Source organism: Pollachius pollachius, assembly GCF_949987615.1.
Source record: "Pollachius pollachius genome assembly, chromosome: 11".
In the NCBI taxonomy this organism is placed as follows: domain Eukaryota; kingdom Metazoa; phylum Chordata; class Actinopteri; order Gadiformes; family Gadidae; genus Pollachius; species Pollachius pollachius.
Window position 1 is genome coordinate 23822819 of NC_136944.1, and position 26609 is coordinate 23849427.

At 49.5% G+C, this 26609-nt stretch overlaps 3 protein-coding genes across 4 annotated transcripts; all 3 read right to left on the minus strand.

Moving 5' to 3' along the window:
* Positions 1-829: 829 nt before the first annotated feature.
* On the minus strand, positions 830-11954 carry LOC307082939 (rho GDP-dissociation inhibitor 1-like). The gene is made up of 6 exons (XM_079746691.1): positions 11870-11954; positions 4612-4848; positions 2931-3014; positions 2414-2490; positions 2253-2316; positions 830-1038 (listed from the first exon to the last, which is right to left on the minus strand). The coding sequence occupies exons 2-6, from the start codon at positions 4838-4840 to the stop codon at positions 836-838; spliced, it is 657 nt and encodes a 218-aa protein (XP_079602817.1). The 5' UTR covers positions 4841-4848; positions 11870-11954; the 3' UTR covers positions 830-835.
* Positions 11955-12824: 870 nt separating this feature from the next.
* Positions 12825-15793, minus strand: alyref (Aly/REF export factor). Its single transcript, XM_079747137.1, has 6 exons — positions 15460-15793; positions 13934-14071; positions 13671-13818; positions 13519-13588; positions 13222-13429; positions 12825-13136 (listed from the first exon to the last, which is right to left on the minus strand). The coding sequence occupies exons 1-6, from the start codon at positions 15691-15693 to the stop codon at positions 13122-13124; spliced, it is 813 nt and encodes a 270-aa protein (XP_079603263.1). The 5' UTR covers positions 15694-15793; the 3' UTR covers positions 12825-13121.
* A 486-nt stretch (positions 15794-16279) lies between these two features.
* Positions 16280-20357, minus strand: mcrip1 (MAPK regulated corepressor interacting protein 1). 2 transcript variants are annotated; one of them, XM_079746963.1, is made up of 5 exons: positions 20232-20357; positions 19614-19703; positions 18058-18161; positions 17177-17281; positions 16280-17093 (listed from the first exon to the last, which is right to left on the minus strand). In XM_079746963.1, exons 2-5 carry the CDS (start codon positions 19619-19621, stop codon positions 17029-17031), a joined length of 282 nt encoding a protein of 93 aa, XP_079603089.1. In that variant the 5' UTR covers positions 19622-19703; positions 20232-20357; the 3' UTR covers positions 16280-17028. The 2 variants fall into 2 exon arrangements, with proteins under 2 accessions (XP_079603089.1, XP_079603088.1); XM_079746962.1 differs by having other exon boundaries at positions 18058-18176.
* Between the last annotated feature and the right edge of the window lie 6252 nt (positions 20358-26609).

Sequence of the window (26609 nt, forward strand, 5' to 3'; positions counted from 1 at the left end):
ACTCACAAAATACAAAATCTAAAACAAGTGACCAAACCCTCGTCCAATGAGAAGACAGAGGGGGAGGGTGTGGAGGAGGGGGGCACTGGGGAGGAGAGGAGAGGGAGGAAGAGGAGGAGGAGGAGGAGGGAGGAGGGGGAGGAGAGGGGAGGAGGAGGAGAGGGAGGAGAAGGAGGAGGAGGAGGAGGAGGGGGAGGAGAGGGGAGGAGGAGGAGAGGGAGGAGAAGGAGGAGGGAGGAGGGGGAGGAGAGGGGAGGAGGAGGAGAGGGAGGCAGAGGAGGAGGGAGGAAGGGGAGAGGGAGGAGAAGGAGGAGGGAGGAAGGGGAGAGGGAGGAGGGGGAGGAGAGGGAGGAGGGGGAGGAGGAGGAGAGGGAGGCAGAGGAGGAGGAGGAGGGAGGAGGGGGAGGAGAGGGGAGGAGGAAGAGAGGGAGGAGGAAGGGGAGAGGGAGGAGGGGGAGGAGAGGGAGGAGGGAGGAGGGGGAGGAGAGGGAGGAGGGGGAGGAGAGGGAGGAGGAAGGGGAGAGGGAGGAAGGGACGAGGGAGGAAGAGGAGGAGGGAGGAGAGGGAGGAGAGGGGGGGAGGGGGAGAGGGAGGAGAAGGAGGAGGGATGAGGGGGAGGAGAGGGAGGGGGAGGAGGGGGAGAGGGGAGGAGGGGGAGGAGAGAAGGGAGGGGGAGGAGGGGGAGGAGGAGGAGAGGGGGAGGGAGGGGGAGGAGGGGGAGAGGGGGAGGAGGAGGAGAGGGGGAGGGAGGGGGAGGAGGGGGAGGAGAGGGGAGGAGAGGGAGGAGGGGGAGGGGGAGGAGGGGGGGGAGAGGGGGAGGAGGAGGAGAGGGCAGTCAGCCGCCCCAGTCCTTCTTGATGGTGAGGCTCCAGTCCCAGGACAGGTACACGTTCTTGTCGTCGTCCACGAAGGAGGACTTGATGCTGTAGGTCCCGCGGGCCATCAGGCCGCGCGGCGCCTCGTCCAGCGCCGTCACGTACTCCTGCTCCTGGCTGGGCCGCGGCCCGTAGCTCCCTACCATGTAGGAGGCCCGGTCCACTGGCCCGGGGAGGAACCGGGGAGGGGGGAGAGAGGCTCCAGTTAATGGACTGCATTCACACAGCGCTGTTCTAACCAGTGGCCCCTCACAGCGCTTTACAATGTCACCTCACATTCACCCGTTCATACACACATTCACCCATTCATAAACACATTCACCCGTTCATACACACATTCACCCATTCATAAACATATTCACCCGTTCATACACACATTCACCCATTCATAAACACATTCACCCGTTCATACACACATTCACCCATTCATAAACACATTCGCCCGTTCATACACACATTCACACACCGACGATGGAGTCGACCCCGCAGGGCGACAGCCAGCTGGTCAGGAGCAGTCAGGGGGGGGCGTCTCGCTCAGGGACACGTCCACACTCGGCTAGGAGGAGCCGGGGATCGAACCAGCGACCTTCCGGTTACCAGCCGACCCGCTCTGCCTCCTGAGCCCCCAGTATACACTTCTCCAGTAGAGAACACCAAAGCGCACGGAGCGCAAGCTTCGGTTTGTAATCTTATTGTTCTAACGGAGCACAGAGCGGAGAGCGAGCCGTTCATCCTCATTCAGGGCGCTCAGTAATGTTTAGATTCCCTGCCCGAGCCCAAGCCGTTCCGATATTCCCACCACTATCCTCGGGCCGGGTCGGGCCAGGCCTTTGATCGAGCGTTTGCAGCTCACGTGTCTCCTCCACTCACACGCATCCCATGTATTAAAAAAAATGTTGGGTTGAAATCGGGCTCGGGCTCATAATTACAGTGAATGTGTCGGACCAGGCCGCGCTCGGACAGAACGTGAACAGGCTCGGGTCGGGTCGGGCTTGATTTTCTGGGCCCGATCTAAGCTCTAGTGCTCAGCAGACGCTTTTATCCAGGGCGACTCACAACAAGAACAATTGTCAGAAGAAGGTCACCCCAAGAGGAGCTCGCCGCTCTCAGACTCCAGACGTTTATTCATCTACAGCCCATAACACTTCCCCAGACCTGAAACCCCCTAGATCCAGTTTCAAACATTCACATACTGTCCAGACCCCTCCTGTTCTGGATTCCCCTCGCTAATACAGATACAGATACAAGATGTCGTCAAACATCCGTTCTGGCACAACATGCATCTGTGTGGTAGGATAATAATCCAGATTAAAGAGAAAACCTGAATATGGAGTTCAGTTTAAAGCGAGGGACGGGGAGAGAGCAGCGAGGTCTTACCTGTGATTCCCTTCCTGGACATCACCTGGTGGTACTTCAGGCCCGACACGATCTCCCGTTGGACCTTCAGAGACAGACAGGGAGAAACATGAGACACTCAACAACATGTCACTTCCTGTTCAGAAGGTCCCACCGACGGCGGCCATTTTCCCTGGGCTGACCTTGAAGCTGATCTTGATCTTGTAGTCGACGCCCTCCTTCAGCTCGAAGACCTGCTTCCTGACGGCCTGCAGGTCACCTGGGGAACAGCACCTCACCGGTTCACCTCCTCATTTAACGCCTGTCTTAAATCTGCTTAAATTTACGGCTTTGAGTAGATCACCGGACACCTGGAGAGTTTCAGCCCATGAATTGTGTTCAATAAAAATTTAACTAGCCCAGCGAACGGATGGAGCTACAGGATCTCAGCACCTCTCTTAACACACAATAAGATGTCATGACACAATAGTAGGAAATACAAATTACACTAAGGATGTTCAATCATATCCATTTCAGAAGCAAATAAACCGAAATTAAAATCGAAAAATGTTGAACAAACAAAAAGGCCGACACTGTTCAAAGTCAAATACTGTGTTCAATAGTTCCCCGTTGCTTAAGATAACGTTGGATTCTGGCATCACGGGGCATGGCGCTGTGTGCCTGTGTTTCCCCCGTCGGCCACACGGGGGCAGCACTCACCCTGCAGGTCCAGAGTCATGGGCTTTGGCGCCGTGTCACACAGCAGCGTCAGCCGGGTCACCACCACGTTCAAACCGCCCTCGTCTGTCAACGCCCCCCAGAGCAGAAGAAGAGAGAAAATAAACACAGTACACAAACAAGACGGGATGTCATCCTGATCACATCAGTGGTACTGTTATTGCATTGCTCCATCGGTGGCTGTGTTCATGGTCTTATTATAAACAAAAGTGATTCTTTTTTCCTTTGAATAATTGGTACAGAAACAGAAATAACCCAGCCGACAGTTCATCTGACCTTTTAATACGGTGCAGGTGAAGGAACTAACTTTAGTATCATATAGTCCTGGGAGAGACTGGGAGACCGAGTGTTATTCCCGATACTGAGCGGATTGCCAGCAGACTTTCACACATTCCCGGACGTGTTTCTGACATTCCAAGGAGAAGATTGATTTCTCTTCATGGTCGGGAGGACAATAATAAACACATGTTATAATAATCACCCAGCAGGTGACTCTAGACACGGTACGAACCCATGGTCACGTCTCCGCTCCATTCAGAGGAGCCGGTTCACAACTACGGATAATTTATTTCACAAAACAAATGTATATAATATATAATAGAAAATCAAATATGAATCTAGACTTCCACGGAAACCCTCCGAGATATGAGGTTCATTCCCCGCATTACGCGGCTCGTCCACATGTGTTCCCGGTCCGCTCCACGTTTGAACATCTGCTTGTAAAGCGCCCAGCATCCAACATCTGTGCTAAACTATTTAGAATCCAATAAAAACAACACAACAGAGCGGCCGCGCACCTAACACCCGCACCGCGCACACAACGCACGCAACGCACACGCTCCCTGACGTTCTCCATAGAACACGATGTCCACAGCCCCCCAGACCCAGAGACCGACAGACACACCAGGACCCCATAGACCCCAGACCTTAATACCCCCAGACCCCAAGACCCCAGAGCTTAATACCCCCAGACCCCCAGACCCCAGAGCTTAATACCCCCAGACCCCCAGACCTTAATACCACCAGACCCCCAGACCCCAGACCTTAATACCCCCAGACCTTAATACCCCCAGGCCCCCAGACCCCAGACCTTAATACCCCCAGACCCCAGACCTTAATACCACCAGACCCCCAGACCCCAGACCTTAATACCCCCAGACCCCAGACCTTAATACCCCCAGACCCCAGACCTTAATACCCCCAGACCCCAGACCTTAATACCCCCAGACCCCAGACCTTAATACCACCAGACCCCCAGACCTTAATACCCCCAGACCCCCAGAGCCCAGACCTTAATACCCCCAGACCCCCAGACCCCAGACCTTAATACCCCCAGACCCCCAGACCCCAGACCTTAATACCCCCAGACCCCAGACCTTAATACCCTCAGACCCCAGACCTTAATACCCCCAGACCCCCAGACCTTAATACCCCCAGACCCCAGACCCCAGACCTTAATACCCCCAGACCCCAGACCCCAGACCTTAATACCCCCAGACCCCAGACCTTAATACCCCCAGACCTTAATACCCCCAGACCCCAGACCCCAGACCTTAATACCCCCAGACCCCAGACCTTAATACCCCCAGACCCCAGACCTTAATACCCCCAGACCCCAGACCCCAGACCTTAATACCCCCAGACCCCAGACTCCCAGGCCCACCGTGGCTGCCACGGGCGTCGCCCAGCAGGCTCTTCTTGTACTTGGTGAGGCTCTCGTCGTCCTGGTCCAGCTCATGGAGCTCCTGGAGGGTCTTCGGGACCGGGGGCTTGTACCCAGGCGTGGCCTCTGGGAGGTCCGCCCCCAGCGGGTCTGGGGTCCCCTCTGGGGTCCCCTCCGGGGTCTGGTCTGGGGTCTGGTCCGGGGTCCGCTGTGGTCTGGGCTCCGCCATGTTTCTTCCTGCGGGAGAGAGGAGACCCCCGGTCACAACATGAGACGCTATGGAGAGTGTGTGACCCTCACAGGGGGTCTGCTCCACACAGTGGGGGTCCGGCCTGGTCCTGGACCCCCCAGGGCCCCCCAGGCAATCAACCAATCAGATGCTCCGATAAACAAGAAATAAACCCGGATTAATCATTTAATCCGGTTCAATGAACAGACAGTCTACCTCCCGTGGGCTCAGGTTACCTGAGCCGAGTCCTACACATGGCTGGAGGCTTCGGTGGCTAAAGCTAGCCACACAGGATTTTTCAGTCAGATCTTTTCAAAATCGAGCTTTATCCTTTCTGTTCTCTCTTTAAAACCCCGCCATGGGGAGAGCTAGCTTAACTGCACCATAGTGGTCAAACCAGAAGAACCAGCAGAACCAGCAGCAGCACTTGGACCAGCGCTGGATAGCGCTGGTTCACGTTAGCCGTGTCAGGGCGGGGCTTCGGGCAGGTGCAGGATGTCACCGCGATGTGATCATCTTCACTGCTATGGAAACCGGGAGGGGGGGGGAGTGGGGGGGGGCATCAATAAAGCAGAAGCAGGCGTTCAACGAGAGAGACCCACATGTGGTCCACACATGTGTGAGGACAGCTCCTTCAGCGGGGACCAGAGGGGCCAACAGGCTGCTCATCAGCGGTGGGGCCTCCTGTTCTGCACTGATCTGCTCACTTCAGAGAGCGACTGAACCCTGGGTTCTCTAGTTTTAACGTTGGTGAAGTCAGGGCTCTATCGCTCTCAGAGGCGAGCAGATCAGTGCAGAACACACACGTCTGCTTCACTCCGCAGAGTGTCTGAACCCAGATCAGTTGAGAACACAGACTGAACCCAGGTCAGTTCAGAACACAGAGCACTGGACCTGGCTCCGTCGCTCTCTGAGGTGAGCAGGTCCTTGTGGATCTTCCTGGCTCCAGGGAGCAGAGTAGCAGAGTTCTCCCGTTCAAACGTTGGTTGTGTGATGACACGAGGAGGATTGTGTGTCAGTCAATAAACACACGTTGTTATTATTAATAACTAGAAGCAGGATGGGCAGGATAATAGAGCAGGATAGGCCCACCATGGCCGGCGGGCCGGGTCAGCTGAGGGACGCAGATGTGACTTTACGAAACCAAGATCAAAGGAGCCAACACTCTGGAACGATAAATCAGGGGATTGTACGCGTGGACAGGAAACGGTCTGACACAACAATGAGACAGGAAGTAGATAGAGGCGTAGACGTGATCCATCTCTACAGAGGCTACCACCCACCCACCCACCCACACACACACACACACACCCACACACACACCCACACACCCACACACACACACACACACCCACACACACACACACAGTTTTAGGAACAGTGTCGCAGGGTTAGCAGCAACACTGCAAGACTCCCACAACAGTTTCAACAGTGGTGGTAACGAGTCGCCAGTTTGATCGTCCAAACAATGATAGAAGAGATGCAAACATATGAGAGACCTGTGAATTAGAACTACTACACAGACACCTGAAGGTCAGGCCTGGTGTTTGAAGGTCCTTCATCCCCTAATAGGACAGGTAACTGTCGTGGGCCCCGGGGGGGCCGGGCTGTGCTTAGGGGCCCCTCCCTGCTGGTGTTGGTCTGCTGAAGGGCTGAAATGAGGTGTGGAAACATGAGGTGATTAATGAGAAGCAGGCCAACGCAGCCAACTGATCGCCTCAGCTGTAAAGAAGTTATTGGATTTGGAGTTAAGGTAGGATAACGAATGGAAAACAAAGTGTGGAAATTAAACAAAAGTTGTGAATATATTAAACACCAAATGTTTTAACGTTGAGCTGTTTCAGTTGATGGCGAACACATTGATCATGTTACGAATGAAGAATTCCCGCCTTAATATAACAACGAGCGGTTGATTATTTTGTCATAGCGTTCAACACCCACTGGCGCCCTTCCACACGCACATTAGAGTTGACATTTTTGACAATCACAGATGAAGCGAGGAGCAAACGATTCACCCCAGCCTCATGTTCCCTTCCCCCAAACACCGCAGCAACTGACTCCCCAGCAGAGGGACCGGAACTACAGCTGACCCTCCCCCGGCCCTGAGCTTACTGACCCCCCAGCTCTCTGGTGTCTCCTCCCTGAGCTCTCTGGTCTCCCCTACCTGAGCTCTCTGGTGTCTCCTCCCTGAGCTCTCGGGTGTCTCCTCCCTGAGCTCACTGGTGTCTCCTCCCTGAGCTCTCTAGTGTCTCCTACCTGAGCTCTCTGGTGTCTTCTCCCTGAGCTCTCTGGTGTCTTCTACCTGAGCTCTCTGGTGTCTCCTACCTGAGCTCTCTGGTCTCCCCTACCTGAGCTCTCACGTGTATCCTCCCTGAGGTCTCTGGTGTCTCTGGTGTCCCCCTAAGCTCTCTGGTGTCTCCTCCCTGAGCTCTCTGGTGTCTCCTCCCTGAGCTCTCTGGTGTCTCCTCCCTGAGCTCTCTGGTGTCTCCTCCCTGAGCTCTCTAGTGTCTCCTACCTGAGCTCTCTGGTGTCTTCTCCCTGAGCTCTCTGGTGTCTTCTACCTGAGCTCTCTGGTGTCTCCTACCTGAGCTCTCTGGTCTCCCCTACCTGAGCTCTCAGGTGTATCCTCCCTGAGGTCTCTGGTGTCTCTGGTGTCCCCCTAAGCTCTCTGGTGTCTCCTCCCTGAGCTCTCTGGTGTCTCCTACCTGAGCTCTCTGGTCTCCCCTACCTGAGGTCTCTGGTCTCCCCTACCTGAGCTCTCTGGTGTCTCTGGTGTCCCCCTGAGCTCTCTGGTGTCTCTTCCCTGAGCTCTCTGGTGTCCCCCTGAGCTCTCTGGTGTCTCCTCCCTGAGCTCTCTGGTGTCCCCCTGAGCTCTCTGGTGTCTCCTCCCTGAGCTCTCTGGGGTCTCCTCCCTGAGCTCTCTGGTCTCCCCTACCTGAGCTCTCTGGTTTCTCCTCCCTGAGCTCTCTGGTGTCTCCTACCTGAGCTCTCTGGTCTCCCCTCCCTGAGCTCTCTGGTGTCTCCTACCTGAGCTCTCTGGTCTCCCCTGCCTGCTGAAGCTCCTCTCCTCTGGCCCAGTGCGGGCCGGGCCGTGGAGCTCAGGGTAGTACGGAATGTTCCATTCACCCTGAGAGACGTAAAGATCTGGTCCAGCCGGTGGAGGAATGCAGCCGTGTGCTCGTCACGACGCGCAGGCAGATGATCCTCCTCTAATTGGGGGGCTCCTCCACCTCCACCTCCTCTACTCCTACACCTCCTCCTCCACCTCCTCCACCTCCTCCACCTCCTCCACTCCACCTCCTCCACCTCCTCCTCCACCTCCTCCACCTCTCCTCCTCCTCCTCCTCCACCTCCTCCACCTCCTCTCCTCCTCCACCTACCACACCTCCTCCTCTCCTCCTCCTCCCCTCCTCCTCCACCTACCACACCCCCTCCTATACCTGCCCCTCAGCCCTGCCCCTCCACCACCCCAGGGCCACGGCTGAACAGGTTGTGGCAACATACCGGGACAATAAGGGTCAGTTTGAGGTGCCGGAGGGGCCTTCTGATACATAACACACACAGACGTATGCACACAAACACAAAAAACACACAGGCGGGAGGGTGGCGTCTAGACCTCTGTTCAGAAGACACCGTTCTTCTACTAAAGGAACCAAAGAGAAGAGTGGCCGGTGGTTCTGAAAAACACGTAGACAATGTGATGACTGAAGGCGGTTCCTCTCTGGTCGCTGCGTGGAGCGACTCCGAGCAGCTGGAGAATTCACTCCATGACCTGAGAAGCAGCACTTGAATAAACAACATCTGTGGCAACAAACTTCACATTCACAAGATCGATTCTTCTGCAGCAAAGGGAGGGAGAGAAACCAGGTTCTGCTGATGGAGGAGGTTCTGCTTGGTGCTGAATCTGGCTCAGGCCAAGGCCAGAAGGTCAAACCCAGAGAATCGTTTTTAGTACCGATTACTAAAAGTTGTTGCTGCTTCTGAAAAATGATGAGCCTTAGAGTTACATAACCACTGGATGATCAAGAGGCCAACTGAATGAACGACGGGCCACCAAACAATGGAGCCTGTGGAGTTCAGCAGAATGGAGAACATGATCCTAATGAGAGTCTCAAGCGGCATGACTGTGCTAAGCCACAAGCCGGACGGGTCAGTGTGACAGAGCGCAAGCTCTCCCGCTAGCACTGGGGCGGAAAGTGTGAGCGACACCAGACATCACGTTCTATTTTGAAGCATCACACTGAAGATAAACACTTACATAAGAGTGTAAGGACTCTCCATCAGACTTCACATCTCCTTGTACTAATATTGTCAAAGATTGGTGGGGTAAGTATGGTGTCTGAAATGTAATGAACCTTCAAAACCGCTGTCTGAGGGGAAGCCAACTGAATGAATGAACAAGGATGTAAACCGTTACGCCCGGACGATTTACAGCCGGCAGGAAACGGACAACTATCAAAATGACATTAACTCTAACAACATCAAGACTGCTACGGTCATCGTGGTAAACAACAGCTCGAGTCTCACTTTCCTCAGACTGAGTGGACCAGACAGGCCTCTCCATTGTCAAGACCGCTGTCTGCATGCCCCAGGTCAGAAGATCCAGCCTGGAGCCTTCTGCTGATCCTCTTCCCCTGCAGTCCTCTCACGTCCTGACTCCTCCCTCCCCTGGCTCCAGGCTCCTCCCTCTCCAGGCTCCAGGCTCCTCCCTCTCCAGGCTCCTCCCTCTCCAGGCTCCAGGCTCCTCCCTCTCCCTCCCACACAAGTCCAGGGAGGATAATCTGCTGACTGGACGGGGATCAGGAGTCGCATTCTAGGCCACCAGGGGACGACGTTAGGAAGTCTTTTGGAGCCGGCGAGGTGATGGAGGGTGGGATTAGAGCTAATGAGGCCATTGGGAGCGCAAAGGTGTGGAGGGTGGCCAATCAGAGGTGCTGACAGATCCTAATCTCTGGAAGGGATTAGAACCAAAGGGGGACCTGGGACTGAACACTTTCCGTTCCGGGGCCTCGAGAATCCAAAAGGACTAGAAACGTCCGTCATGATTGAGATGTCATTTTATAAGACGAGACATCTGCAAATTGTGATGAACGAATCATTCACAAATCCTCTGCCCTACCACTGTGAAGCTTCATTCATACTCCTGTATCAAGGGGCCGCTGTGGTAGAACCGTAGGGCTGTGGCTGGAGAGCCTCAAGTGTCCACCACCCAGAAGTCAAATCCATCCTTAAACATCCCACCAATCGACCGACCAGAGGACCGATGTATGGTATAAGGTGTTACGCAGGCTCCACTGACACCAGGCAGCCCGGACACTTGTGACCCATCTGTCTGCTGGAGATCTCCCTCACATATCCACGGCCATTTGATCACCTACGCTTTGTGGTCCCACTCATACTGGGCCACCGGCCGACCCACCAACCTTTGAGTTCTGCCCTTTTCTGCTCCCTGCTTTCAAGCGCTCCTGTGATGTCACCCGTAGGCAACATTCCTTTACTGCCGGCCAGAGGACACTTCAAAAGATAAGGCCATGGAGGCGTAGCCTCAGCCAGACGGTGGTGGAACCTAGAAGTATAACGTAGAACCTAGAGGTAGAACCTAGAACCTAGAGGTAGAACCTAGGACCTAGAGGTAGAACCTAGGACCTAGAGGTAGAACCTAGAACCTAGAGGTAGAACCTAGGACCTAGAGGTAGAACCTAGGACCTAGAGGTAGAACCTAGAACCTAGGACCGAGGACCTAGAGGTAGAACCTAGGACCTAGAGGTAGAACCTAGGAACTAGAGGTTCCTCTTTCGGACCTCTTAAGCTTCTTGCGTTCCTCCGGGCCAGTGTTTCCCATGTTCTGTGGTAGAACCCAGAGGTTCTACCACTGCTCTCACTTACTTCATTGTGAGTGGTATGGATAAAAGCGTCTGTTAAATGCCCCAAATTCTGACCTGAACTACAAGCTGACGGGACAAGTCCAGGCTGGACTGTGTGCCTGTCGTGGCTGCCCACCCCGCCGTGGCTCTCCTCCAGGTGGAGGTTGTGTTGGCGGACGTTGGCTGGAGGTCCGGCCCAGAAGGACCAAAACAAAGGAGAGGGGCTGAGCTCCCCCGGCTCCCAGCCCCACACACTGAGGCCTGTGTGGAGGAGCTGGCAGGCGTCCGGGTACATACAACCCCCGGAGAGGGGCTGATGTGGAGCATTGTGGCGTCTCGCCAAAAAAGACCAGAAGAATGGCCAGATATAGATAAGGCTGGCTCAAAGAAAAATAGAGACTTCACAAAGAGCGGCTCCGTTGGACGGACGTTGGGCTTCCCAGATAGTGTTTTTCTCAATAACTGCTGTTCCCATACATGTTGACGTTTATCCTGCCGCTGAATTCTACAAATCCTTTGGTTGTGGCTTGAAAGTCCTGCTATTCTGTTATAATTCCAAGACTCAATCAGTTACAGTAATTATTTTTTGTTCATATGGTCATATCGTGTGACACACACACACACACACACAAATGAATTCTTACTATAAAACAAAATCCAGCTAACTTTAGTAGTGGTCAAGAAAAGCGCAGTTTAAAAAAGAAAACGGAATACTGTTGATTAGGACAATGATCCACGGCGATATATGTTAAACGGGTCTCTATGTAATTCTTTCATTCAGTCGAATCTCTGTCCGTCCCGTGTCGGTTCACTCTACGTTTTTTAAATCTTTACATTAAAAAACAAAAGAAGCGCACTCTGGACCTCATAGACGACGGTTGGCAGCAGGCAAAATTCTTCAAGATAAGGAAATCATCAATACCTGTAGCTTTTAATACGTTGAGTGACTTTTTTTTTACCCGATGTAACTTCGAGAGACGTCTTTAGTACGACTGTAACAAACACCTTAAAGCTTCTCTGAGGCTCACTCTGAAAAGCTGCAGTGGCAGTATTCCATACTACAACAACAAATACTCCTAAATGTTAAGTGTATCCATACGCAAACAACATAACATGTACCCAAGTGATCGATCCAACGTTTGATATCCACATTGACAGCACTTACCGTAGTAGTAGGACGACTAATACGCTGGAAGACGCGCCTCCGAATGGCAGGGAGTGAGACTCAGCGAGTTCAGAGAGCATCACCGCCGCCGTCTGTCAGCTGGAGGCGCGCCTCCAGGTCACCGCTTCGTCGTGCGCGCCTCGGGTACACGCCTTGCTTAGACACTTAACTAGGTAGGCCTGCTCAATATCGCATAAACGATAAAATAATGAATACATGCGGTCACAAAGCAATAGTTTGTCAATTAATTAGTGTTAATAAACCGGACAAGTGATCCCCGAGTTTGATGCTTAACATGGGAGACTTGAGGGCTTTGATTATTTGTATATTTTGAACTTGTATTAGAAACAGTCACGTTATCATACTTTTGGGGTTAAAGGCAATCATATTATTTAAGTCTCAGCTTCCCTACTTGTGTTTCTTATATTGCACTGTTGGAGCCCAAGGCTAAAGAATTTCATTGCCAGCGACTGCTCTGTAATTGTTGTGCATAGGACAATAAAACCACCTTGATCAATGTTGACTGCATAGGGTTATAAACCGTTGCAACTAGCCGAACAAGTCATTAAGGCCATACTGAGGCAAATAACTAAGCATTTGACACTTCACTGATACGATTTAGTGCAGCAGTTCTATGGAAAAAAACAACAAAATAGTTTGCTTGTGAGAACCAGGGCCGCCATCTAGTGGTTCTTCTGGCGGACCGTAGAACCAGTTTGGTTCAGGCTGTACATACAAACCCTGCAGTTAACAGATGGTCTTCGTCCAACAACCGAAACCGGATTACAATTCACCCTACCACACACACATAATTCGTGTTTAGCAATACCATTTTGAGCACCATTTTCAATCCCATTAACATCTACAATAATGTTGCTGGTTCAAGTTGTGTCCATCTTTAAACCTTATATCTTTGACCATTAAATACAATTCAAACATTCCAAGGCATCATGTGGCTGGTTATATACTGCAGGTTTATTAAAGTCATGTACAAGGACACGGATCAGCCAACAGGAAAAAGGCCAACTCTACAACCTACAGTCAAACCAAGTTTTCTTCAAAAAAAAATTTAAAAAAAGAAAAGCGGCATAAATTGGTAAAAAACACTTCAGAGGAATTAAAAGAACTAGTACACAAATTTAACATAACCAAGTGCAAGACATCCTGCACATGAGACCAAGTGTATAACATTCTGCACATCACAACAACTGTGCAGTATGAGTGGGAGGGGGTCAGATGACGGGGGGCCTTCTTAGCTGGTGTCCATCTGGAGAGGAGAGAGAAACGAGGTCAACACAGCCTCAAACCACCAGCCCTCACAGCAGAACAGCGCGTGGTGTGTGCGGACGTACCCGGGCGTTGTAGGCGTCTAACTGGGCGTCCAACTCCTCCGCAGAGAGCTGCTGTTTGCTGCCGCCGCCGCGACCTCCAGCACCGGCTCCGCGACCTTTACCACGGGGTCCTCCAGCCCCACGACCCCCACGACCTCGCGGCTGCATGCCTCCGGCAAACGCCCCGACCCGGTTCCTGTTCATGCCGCCGGCGCCGCCTCTGTTCAGCCTGACCCACAGAAAGGAAGAGTTAGCCTCTGCTGACGAGACACAGGGGCCGTATTGTTGTCACGGAGACGTGTCGACGGATCCACCTACCCCTGCATGGGGGGCCGTCTCTGCTGCGTGTCGATCTGTGACGTGACGAGCTGGATGTTCATCGGCCGCCCTGCGCACAAACATCAACGGTCAGAACGAAGAGGGCACCGATAAGAGACAACTCATCAGGCGTTGACTATTGCAGCGCGTACCGTCCAGGGGGACCCCGTTGTACTGCTTCATGGCCTTCAGGGCGTCAGCCCTCCTCTCGAAGTGGACGTCTGCGGTGCCCAGACTCCTGCCCGAGCGGTCGTAGTGAACCGCCGCCTTCTTCAGCGTCCCGAACTCAGCAAACAGCTCCTGAAGAGGGGAACCAGAACCATTAGCACCGCAGATAAACAACCCAGTCATGGTAACAACTGATGAATCAGAAAGGACGACATTGTGATTAACGAGTAGTAAAAACAAACCGTACCTGAATGTCGGCATCGGAGACACCAAAGTCCAGGTTGGAGACCAGCAGCTTGCCCCCGGTCTCCACGCCGGCGCCGGCGTTGCCGTTGAAGCCGTTGTTGAACATGTCGTGCTGCCACTTGTCGGGCATCTGCTTGGGCTGCAACAGATGAAAGACAACGCACCTGCTGACTGCGATCCCCTGGCTCTGTCAGTCAGAGTCCGCGGCTGGTGTGGGGGGGGCTCCGGTGCAACAGCACCAGGGATCAGCTGTTAAGGCCCGCCCTCATGGTTCCCTTCCCCCCCCAGTCATTACATGCAAGTTATCCCTACAAACTAACGAAAATTACAATACAAAAAATAAAAAAGGAAAATAAAAAAAGGCCTGACACTTTTCACTTCTTTTTTTAGCAAGTACACATTGCTAAAAATGTACAACAACGATTAATGCTAGCAGTATTTTTTTTCATGGGACACAACAAAGCTAATGCATGTTAATTGAAACCAGTTCAACAGGCCAATACATTTCCCAGCAAAGCCCTGACCCACTATACCCCCACCCGCACTAGACCCCGACATGCCCACTGGTATCTTGCCATCAGCGCCTCCACCAAAGACCCTCCTCACGGCCATCTCGAGGGACTTATCCTCAGTGTCGTTCTGGGAAGAAGGGCTCCTCTGGGGTGACTCGCTGCTCCTCGTTCTCACAACAGTCCTTTACGAGCCACGTAGGCTTCGGCTTCGACAAACGGTGTCCATGCGTACATTAACCTCTAGGCCCACCGGGTCTCCTATCAATGGCGGTTATCGGGACGTCCATTTTGAGACCACGCCATTTTGAATTGGTCTCTGTTGGACCAAACTACATTTCAGATTTACGGTGGATAAGGGCCTTATAAAATACACAGGTGGGGAGTTAACAGTCCACTGCTCCAGCCACATACAAGGCAAACCTGTCGAGAACCACTGAAGGGTCGGCCGCGTAGTGCGACCCGCCGGCCACTCCCAGACAAAGGCCGCCGGACGCCCGCAGGCCGCTGGGTCGAACCCTGCTCCAAAAATCTTCATGGGTCGGTGAAAGGGTCGAGGCTCTGGCATCCCTTCTCACCCCTTCCACCAATCGACCGGGAACCACGGGAACTACAAATCAACTAAGGTGTGAAGGATTGTGAAGATGCTGAATTCAAAATGGCGCCGCCAAGGCCTCGCAGATTAACAGCCGCTCCGCCTCCGCAGCTTGCCGGGTGGCGGACCGCCGCGACTCCTCCAGAGACGTCGCTACACATAGTAGGTATAGGACAGACTATGCACACAACCTCCATTAACGAATAACCGACATTTACACCGAATCCCCTTCCTAGGGAGAACTCGGCGGCTAGGCCTGACACAGGACTAGCAGGCCGGCTAAGGGAGCTAGCAGGCCGGCCAGAAGGCCCTGCAGGCCCGCTGGAGGAGCTAGTAGGCCCGCTGGAGATTAGGACGTCACCCTGGTGGGTTCAGCTCGCCAGGGATTCTCGTTTTCTGCTCATTCCGTTCACTTTCTCATACCCTGTTGTAAGGAGTCGGTCTTCCTCGGCCTCGGTTGAGGTTCTGTCGGCCTCTCATGGGGCCGGATGCGCCTCGGCCTGCAAATCCTCCTCCTCCTGCGCCCCCGAGACGCGGAGCTCCGCCGCCCCGGCCGGAGGCTCCCCTGCCGCGGCCTCCTCCGCCGCGACCTCCGCCTCTCTGCTGCCTGTTCTGTTTGATAATGTCATCGAGTGACATATCCATCTTATCGGCCATGGTGCCTTTTAATTACTACTTAACTATTTAACGGGGGGGAAATGTAACCCTGGCGATGCCTGCTCCTTGTCGCTGATGAACGACTCGCCTTCACTGTGTGTGAAAGACGCACGGAGCTAACTCAATATAGGGGCTGGGGCGCATGCGCATAGTACGTAGGCTTGAGTACGTCATTTTCCCCGCCCACTAATACTTTTCTTTCATGCAATTCTATTTGTAAACAGAGCTTTCATTAGAGTACGGAATGTCTTAAAAAGTCAAACTTGTGAAGAAATTCCATGATGCACTCAAATAATATTTAGCTATCATGAAAAATCTTTACGAATTTGGTTTGGTAAGAAAGTATTCTATGTGTACTTTCTCTTTGTTTACATTGCATTTCTGTTACTTAGCCACTTTATTTGTTTGCATTAGTACGTATTTGTTTTGTATATTTTGTATCCTGTGTTTTTCCACTGCTGCTGGGCTGTTGCAACGAAAACAATTCTCCTACGGGGGATTAAAACAATTGTATCTAATCTAATCAAAGCATCACTTGTGCTGTGAAACGTGTGTGCATTTCTATGCAATTAGAAAAGGGAAGGAATATTGTAAAAGTATTTTATTCAACATGTTTCCAATGCTGGGAAGTCAATTTAGGACAGCATATTGGAGGAGATCTCTACTTTAAATCCGTTTTAAGAGACTTCCTTTTACAGGAATCTTTATTTAAAAAAAGAAAAAAAAACACACGTTGGCATTCTACATAGCATTTGGCTTTCAAAATAAGACCATTCCAATACTTCTAAAATTTCTCTAATAAACTTTCAAGATCAAAAAATAGAAGTCAGTCCTTGGTCCGTCGCCCCGGTCAGGTTCGTACAGAAACAGGTTTGTATCGTGAGACTCCTCTTCTGGTGGTTTCCTCCCGTGGTGGAGAACAGACTGCACCCAGCATCAGTCTCCCCCTCGTCTGATGTTCTGCATCAGTTCCATTGATTAAAAAAATGTATGTATATGAAGAATCTAAACCTTCAATGACATGAAGAGAACTGATTATGAAACTGGAAATGTTCTGTTTTTTATGTTTTTTGTAACCAAGCCCTCATAAGGATTTTCAGAAAAGGGCAAAGGGAGAGAAAGAGAGAGGAAGAGAGAGTAAAGGGATGGGTGGCCGGCGGGCAGGGTCAGGGTCCGTGGGGGGGGGTTGGATCAGGGTCCGGGTCCGGGGAGGTGGGGGGGGGCAGCGATGAGGGCCAATGTGCTGGCTGATGGAGGACTGAGAGCCAAAAGTTCCCAAAGATAAAAGGTTGAGGAGAAACTAAATAAAAAAGCTGGAGGGGCAGCGGTGGGAGACTAGGACTTCTTGGCGTCTTGTGTGTTGCGTTTCTTGAGGTCGCTCAGGTCCACTGGTGTGAAAGCTGAAAGGCACAAGGAGGAACCATTGTTATGCATCCTCTGGCTGGAAGCAGTCCCAAGGAACACAATCACCTGAATCACTTACAATGGAGGTTAGGGTTGGGGTTCTTCTCCACATACTCCTGTGGTCCGCGCTCGTTCCGTTCGCTGTTCTGTGTTGACCTGATGTCTCGGAGTACGCACTGCCAGGCTGGGAGCAGGGCAAGATACACAACAGTTACACAACTTACAAAAAGATCACCCCTCACAAAACAACTGTTCCCTGAGACTAGACGCAGCTCATGTTGATGAGGTCATCGTCAGACTAAGGGCCGCGGAGTGACGAGATTAGGGACGGTAAAGGCAACACAATGCCCATCAACGACTGGGAATATTTAAATAACGCCCTAGTCCTAGAAACCACTTACTGTGATCGTGTCCCCATTTAGTCATGTCTAGTTTCAATGGCCAAGAACTTCACAAGACCACAGCCCCTCCTACAGCTCATGATAGTCATGCAAAACACATCATCTTAAACCCCCCTCTAACACCTCCATCAAGGATATATGGAGTTGGGTGATATTTACAATATAAGACATAAGGAATATACAGCAATATAAGACATGAGGAATATACAGCAATACAAGACATGAGGAATATAGAGCAATACAAGACATGAGGAATATAGAGCAATACAAGACATGAGGAATATAGAGCAATACAAGACATGAGGAATATAGAGCAATACAAGACATAAGGAATATAGAGCAATACAAGACACGAGGAATATAGAGCAATACAAGACACGAGGAATATAGAGCAATACAAGACACGAGGAATATACAGCATTGACACCTTTTTTATCATGGCAATATCAAAGCTGTATAAAACGAGCATGTACACAATGAGGATACAGCCTTATCGTCTACAACATGGCCATGATGAGAAGGCGTTCGGGTAGAAGTATCACTATCCAGCCGGACTCACTATCATGGATGAAGCGCACGTTCTCCTCGTGTGCAGGGGTGAAGAGGTCCCCGGTGTTGGTGGGCGACCGGGGACTGGACGTCCTCTTGTAACTGTTCACCATCCTTGGAGCAGATGAGCTTTAGACATTTCAGAAGAGCGACAAGTAGTAAACACTGAGCCCGTTTTAATACACGATTTATGATGCATTGAAAGAGCCTCAGGCCAACTTTAAGCATCACACAGTTAAGATGAGGATAGAGGAGGGTTAGGATGAGGGGGAACTGGACAGCGTTCAGTTCCCCTGGACTGGACTCTTCTCTAACCTAGTCCTAACTCTTCTCTATCCTAGTCATAACTCTTCTATATCCTAGTCCTAACTCTTCTCTATCCTAGTCCTAACTCTTCTCTATCCTAGTTTAACTCTTCTCTATCCTCGTCCTAACCAGTCCTCTATCCTGATCCTTCTCTATCCTGGTCCTAACCAGTCCTAACTCTTCTCTATCCTAGTCCTAACTCTTCTCTAACCTAGTCCTAACTCGTCTCTAACCTAGTCCTAACTCTTCTCTAACCTAGTCCTAACTCTTCTCTAACCTAGTCCTAACTCTTCTCTATCCTAGTCATAACTCTACTATATCCTAGTCATAAATCTTCTCTATCCTGGTCCTAACTAGTCCTAACCCTTCGCTATCCTAGTGTAACTCTTCTGTATCCTAGTCATAAATCTTCTCTATCCTGGTCCTAACTAGTCCTAACTCTTCTCTTCTCTATCCTGGTCCTAACTAGTCCTAACTACTCTCTATCCTAGTCCTAACTCTTCTCTAACCTAGTCCTAACTCGTCTCTAACCTAGTCCTAACTCTTCTCTATCCTAGTCCTAACTCTTCTCTAACCTAGTCCTAACTCTTCTCTATCCTAGTCATAACTCTACTATATCCTAGTCATAAATCTTCTCTATCCTGGTCCTAACTAGTCCTAACCCTTCGCTATCCTAGTGTAACTCTTCTGTATCCTAGTCATAAATCTTCTCTATCCTGGTCCTAACTAGTCCTAACTCTTCTCTTCTCTATCCTGGTCCTAACTAGTCCTAACTACTCTCTATCCTCGTCCTAACTCTTCCCTACCCTTGTCCTCATTCTGTTTGATGGATGAGAAGTGGGTAGGAGACATAAATGGTTCAATTGTGGCCACAAAGGGAAGCACGCGGTCTACCGCTACACTCACGACAGCCGTAGCTAGAGGTGAGATGCCAAATGAAGCCTTGTTTTCCTTGTTTACCAGTTCTTATCTGAGTGGATTACGATTGCATTGTGCTGGGGCCCATAAGCTAAAAGGCTGATTGATTGCTGGGATGTCCGTGTGTTCAGAGAGCACTGCACACTTTGTGGGCGGTGGCTGAATTATCTTTGACCTCGCAATTAGAAAACACCACTCTGATTCTATGTTGTTGTTGCTGTCAAATTCCTCAATAAAATACGAATAATAATTTTCAAAACGGATCGCCTTTAGCTGCGGCGATAAACCTGGAATAATAAGAACCGGCTGAGGAGTGAGCAGAGATCAGCCCGTCGGAGGTACCTTGTCATTCTGGTTGCAGTCTGCACCGCTCGTCGCTCCTCTGGGGGTGATGAGAGGGTCGGAGAACACGAATCCAATCCTTCTGTTAATCTACAGGGAGGTAAACATGATGCACCGTCAGCAGGGCTCCCAGTATAAACCGAGTCACGTCTCCTGTTCACCAACACCCACCGGCTGTGCGGTGGTGACCATTACCCTGAAGCCGAAGGCACCGGCTGTCAGTCCCTACACGGGCCATTGTTTACGTTTGAGCTAACGTTAGCATCATTAGCATCACGCGAACGCAGCCTGGCTAGCCGGGAGGCTAACGGCCAGAACCGAACCAGTTAGCCTCCCAGTCCCCATCAGAAGAGAGTGATCCCCGGTTAACGTGTGTATCCCGCCGGGACGAGTGTCATATCGATGCTAATCGCCCGTGTAGCCGTGCTAGCTTTAGCCCCTGGCTAGTTAGCCGCGACGAGCTGCTCTGTTCCCAGCTCCTCTCACTGGCTCATCCTCTCACTGGTTCCTCCTCTAACTGGTGCTACTGGTTTCAGATCCGCCCGGAGACGGGGACCTAAAGCTTTACGTTTCATTATTGACTGCGAAACATCTCTTATTTTAGGACAGTGCACCCACCTTTTCTTTGATATTTCCCTTCGCTGTCTTTATGCTTCACAGTGGAGTGAGGCCAGCTAGACGTTGCCAAGGCCAACCGAGTGTTTCCGGGTAAAGGAGCGGAAGTGGAAGAACCTGATGAATCCCCGAGCCGCAGGACCAGAGCTATAGAGAGAGAGAGTTGCGACACGCTATGATCTCGCCGACAGGGTGGTCACGTGGTTGTCACGTGGTTCATGTAAGCCTCAATAGTTCCAAACACGCCGCGCTTTCAATGTTATTCTATGGGACGACAGCAGAGATTTCAATATTGAATGGTAAATATGAATGAAAAAACACATACAAGTATTTGTCTGACTGTTATTATTTTTTTACTGCATTATTGCATTATTGCATATTTGTAAATGTCCGTTTTAGAGTGGTAGGGGGACAACTGAAAGCTATTAGATACGTTTTTAAGTTTTGAGGGGAAAGCTTCACGTTCGTGTTAGCATACTGGCCTAACCTTAACTTTTACCTTACATCTGTTTTTAAATCAAAGTATTCAAGATGTTCTACCATGATCATTTAAAGATATAAGCCACACAAAGTATCAAATATATTAAAGAATAACAACTCATTACGCTTGGATGATTGAAATTGTATTTTTTTTATTAAACAATTAGTGTGACAACAAGAACAAGTGATTGCGATTGTGGGAACAGATTCAACAATGGACACAGCAGGGAACACTATATACTTAGGGCAAACCATTAACATATAACGTTGCAAATATACTATACGTTATGCCATTACAATACTTATAATAGCCCTGAGCAAATTCAAAATGGGTTTAGGAGGGAGGATCCTCGTTTGGTCATGAACTCTAACCTATTCTCAAAAGTCGGGGCATAAGTGGTTGAGGAACAGTTGTTACCCGCTCTGTGATCTTCAATGGTGTCATGATTCATTGGTTACAACTAACATTTTATAGATAAATGGTCATACCATGGTTGGCTGTGCAGCATTTGGATGCTCCAATCGGTCCGAGAAGGGTTACCACATGTACGGCTTCCCCAAGGACCAAGAGCGCAGGAAAGAATGGATGGCAATGGTCAGCTGTCAAAACTTACTGACCGTCAGCAACAGTCACAAACTATGTAATGTAAGTAATGTTCAGATCACTTGCTAGCATTTCAAAGGGCGTAATAATTGTAAGTGTAGAGAATTATGACTTTCCAAATTTCCAATGATATTTGAAGTGCAATGGAAACTGATCTTACAAGCCTACCTACAGGTACACTTTGAAAATGACCAATTCAAAGCCACAAAAGTAGTTGGGATGTTGAAGTTGAGGCCCGATGCAGTCCCAACAATTTTCATCCATCGCCCTAAACCGAAGAGGAGGAAACCCCCCTCTGTGAGGGTGCCTCCGGATACAAGTGCAACGGACCACACATATTGCGCCAAATTAAACTTCGGTATGATCCATGCAGCTAACAATATTCCCCATTTCATGTAATTCAAGGATAGACTACACACCGAATGAGATTACCTAATTCATATTTGTACATTCAGTTTAAAAAACAACCAGAAGGCAGGGATTCTCTGAGGATTTGCACAAAATGTAGATAAGACACTATTTGCCGGTAGATCCATTTATACATTTTATTGGTTTCTGATTGTGGCAGATAATTTAATTCACATTACAGAAATGTTTCGCTTCAATTCATTTTCTTACATTGGAGATGACAGTAGTTGCAAATGCAAAATACATATAACAGCAACATTACCTTGTAATTTTTACAGAGATTGAGGGAGAAATTGAGGTGGATTTCAAGAGTGTTGAAAGGGACATGACAGGAGACAGAGAGAGAAATCAAGAGGCCACATTGCCAGTGGCAGGTGATTCAGTGGCAGGTGATCCAGGGGCAGGTGATCCAGGGATGTGTGTGCCGAGGGCCAGTCAGTCAGGGGTCAACAGTGAAGTAATAACTTTGCCAGGGCCAGCTGCTCCAGGGACTGCTGCTCCAGGGACTGCTGCTCCAGGGACCAGACTGCCAGGGACTGATGGGGCGACTGTGGAGGACCTAATAAGGCAACTAGAAAAGGAAAAATTATTGAGAAGGAGAGCAGAGAGGGCTCTTGTAAAACGAAAAAGAATCAATTTGGCACTAAGAAAGAGAAACAATTCAGTCAACAAGAATTTAAAACAAGTGTTTAATTCCGACCAAATTAGAGCCCTTGGACAGGAAAATAGACAAATACAGTGGGGAAAGGAGACAATTAAAAAAGCCATACAGGTTAAATTTACTGCTGGCACCACTGGTTACAAAACCCTCCAGCGAATGCATATTCCGCTGCCCAACATCCGGACGCTGCAAAGGAGGATGCAGCACGTAAAACTGGAGCCAGGAGTTTTGGGCGAAGTGTTTGAGATGCTGAGGCTGAAGTCAGGTGGTATGACGGAAATGGAGAGAGAGTGTGTGCTCACCTTAGATGAGATGTCCATTACTCCAGGCGTGGAGCTCCATTTGGGAACGGGGAGGCTATTGGGCAATGTCACACTGCCTGAGCACAAAGGACAAGCGACACATGCACTGGTGTTTATGCTGGCTGGAGTTACAACACGGTGGAAACAAGTTGTGGCTTACCACTATAGTGGCAATTCCACCAATGGAGCAGTTTACCGGCCCATCATAATCAACATTGTTGAAGCAGCGGCATCTGTAGGGCTTCATGTACTGAACATCACCACAGACATGGGGAGCCCAAATAGAGCAATGTGGAAGTCCTTTGGGGTGACCTATGACAAGCCATGGATCCAGCATCCTGTTGAGCCAAGCCAGCGCCTCCATTTCATGCCTGACGTTCCTCATCTCGTCAAGAACTTGAAGAGTGCCATTGTCCGTGGTCACATCATCACCATACCACAGGATGTGGTGGAAAAGGAGCAGCTGGCATCGGGTGAAGTCTCTGTTGCCCCCTTAAAGGATCTGGTGTCCTTCCAGGAGGGCATGGCACTTAAGCCGGCACCCAATCTGTCCAGAGGTGTCCTGGAGCCTAGCCATTTCGAAAAGATGAAGGTTCAGCAATGCACGTATTCAGCAAGTCAACAAGTGCAGCCCTGAGGTACATGGTGGAGGAGGAGCGCAGACCACAGTCCTACCTTACAACGTCATGGTTTTTGGAGAAGATGGACCACTGGTTTGACCTCATGTCGTCCCGCAATGTTGTTTGTGCCCTCAGTCATTTCAAGATGGAAGAGTATGAAAAGGCCATCAGCTTCCTCCGCGACTCGATCCATCTTTTTCGGGGCCTGAAGATCAGTCCCCAGGGCAGCTGGAAACCAGTCCAGACTGGACTGGTGATGGCCACAACAACAATTCTGGAGGTCCAGCAAGATCTGTTGAGACAAGGACACAAATTTGTTCTCACAAGCCGGTTCACACAGGACTGCCTAGAAAATACGTTTTCTTGCAAACGTCAGAGGAACTCTGTCCCGACACCTGTGGAGTTCCACTGTGCACTACGGGCTGTCACTGTAGGGCAGTTCCTCTCCACAACACATACTGGCAGTTACCTGGATGATGCATCAGACCACTTGGCGGACTTCCTGGACACCCAGAACAGCAGCTGCAGTGCTTCTGAGGTTGTGAGAGTGGAGCAGCTGGTAGACCCATCACCACCTGACATGACAAAGACCGAGTCCTGTGTCCTCTACCACCTGGCAGGATACATAGTGAAGAGGGTTATCGGCTTCTCACTCTGTGAGGAATGCAAGTGTGCACTGGTGGAAAAAGTCACCAACACCGCAAGTGAGAGAGCTGTATTACTTGAATTAAAAGAATTTAAAAGGGGAGCATTATACCGTCCATCCGTTGTTCACGTGTTCACTCTCCTGCAGAACGTGGAGCAGCTGTTCCGTTCTCAGACGAGTGATTCCCTCATGCAGTCCTCCAATGTAGTGGCACAGCTGGAAAGAGAGGCCATGGGTCTGGACAGCAACCTTCCCTCATGCCATGAGCTGAAAAAAAAAAATCTTGTCAACATATATCAGGCTGAGGTTAAGGATTCAGTCAAACTGCATCAGGGCTGAGAGGAAGGTAAACAAGCATAATAAGGGGTACCTTGGAAGCAAGAGTCAGACTAAGAAGGCAATTTCAACAAAGCAGACTTCCTCACCTGAGGTCATAACATCTAGGCCACTGCCAACCGGCTTACTGATTGCCATGGATGTATTTGGCCTCTCCATTCCTGGCCCACCGTCCGCAGCCCCCAGCATCCTCTTATTCCAGCAGTCACAACAAGCAGCATCTACCAGCAGCCAACGCCAGCACCAGCCACCACCATCAGCAAACGTCGTCAGCCGCCACCAACAGCATCCACCAACAGCATCAGCAGTCACACTAATTTCTGTGTATAAAACATGTAAAATCTCACAATGACTTGATTTTTTTTTGGTGGAATAATGAGTTTTTCACCTAATACGGCAACTAAAAAGGAAAAAATAATGAGAAGGAGAGCAGAGGGCTCTTACAAAACAAAAAATAAATCAATTTGGCATTAAGAAAGAATCAATTTGGCACTAAGAAAGAGAAACAATTCAGTCAACAAGAAGTTAAAACGAAAAAGCCATACAGGTTAAATTGACTGCCCATCATAATCAGCATTGTTGAAGCGGCGGCATCTGTAGGGCTTCATGTGCTGAACATCACCCTTTCCACGATATAATTAAACAAACACACTGTTATTTCTACTAGCTATCGCATCATAAAACCCGTCCTTAAATCAACCTAAATTATCCTAGCCATCCAACATAAATAACTAACTAAATAACTAACTAAAAGTTAGATTCACTACTGAACTCTGTAATTGTTGGTGTAGATACCATCACACGGCGAAGTCGAGCTAACAAACCAGCAGGCAATCGGTCGTCTACCATGATAAAAATTATATATAATTACGCTGTGCATATACAAATAAATACCAGTATATTCCTCATAAAGGTCCTGATACAATATAGACAGCTGAAATTTCAAAAGAGGTAGCTATTTAATCAATTTACCCCTGGAGATACCTTCACAGATGGCGAAGTTGAGCTAACAAACTAGCAGGCAAACGGTCGTCTACCAAGACAAATATATATATAATTACGCTGTGCATATACAAATAAATATCAGTATATGCATCATAAAGGGCCTCTGATACAATATAGACGGTTGATAATTCAAAAGAGGTAGCTATTTAATCAATTTACCTCAGAAGTTACTCGGCGGCCAGCAATGGAAATGAATGATCTCCTACGCCGTAAAATGGTTGTTTGGAACTATTCGAGGCTCCATACCCCGGAAGTAGGCGCTACAACGGAGTCCAATGGAAGTGTCGCCACTCTGTTATATCTACCACTCTGCGCAGGACCAATTAACTCATATTCAATTAGCGGGAATAAAGTCGGCCAAGAAGTAATGGCACACATTGCAAGACATGTAAAACATTTCAGCGTATGCATTCAGAAACGTGCAAGTGAAACAGTGCTTTGATCTAGCAGCAAACTCATCCCTTCATACATTTTCCATATTATTTTTAAATGGTTGTAATGATAAAGCACTACCTTTCTTTAAAATTGAGGCTCACATTCAAAAGTTGGAACTTGTTATCTTTAGGCCTTTATTATCTTTGATTGAGCTTAATGTAACTTAGGCCTATGTACGTTTTATTAAGTGTTGAACTTCCTAGTCAATGAGTGTTGGTACGTTTTGGAGAAGTTAAGATTCTCCAAAAAGTTTCAATTTAAAAAATATTGCTAGCCGTGAACTTGTTTGGGGTAAAGCGATTTTCACAGTATAGGCCCTCAGAATGAAGGACAAGGAAATACAATTATTCATAAAATATGTCTTTATTTATGAAAACATGTACAAAAATACTTATTGAACATCAATATATAAGACTTTCATTGCTGACTTTATCATGAATGTATATGCCTCATATATATAACACAACAACAATTGTAGTGAAAAGAGAAAAAAGCACAATGGCAGTATAATGCAAAGGGGGAAGGCAGGCTGTAGTCAAAGTGTTCCGAGTGCATTACTACTAGTCTGCTACACCTCTCTCTGCCCAGCAGTATAGAGACATAACACAGACAAAAGGGCACATTTCTGCCCAATGCAAGAGCCTTCTACTCAGAGGGGGGGGGGGGGCATAGCTGAGTACCTGAAACATCTTGGTAGGTATTGGCAACAGACCAGAGAGAATATGTATAATCTTCTTCTTCGTAAAAAAATAAATGCATGTAAAGCAACAACCCTGGAAGAAAAAATACAACCAAAAAAAAGCAGAAAAGGAAAGGCTTTACAAATCTTAAATCTGTCAACGGTGTGAAACCGCCCGCTTCCACCCCGGTGTAGGCAGAGCGCG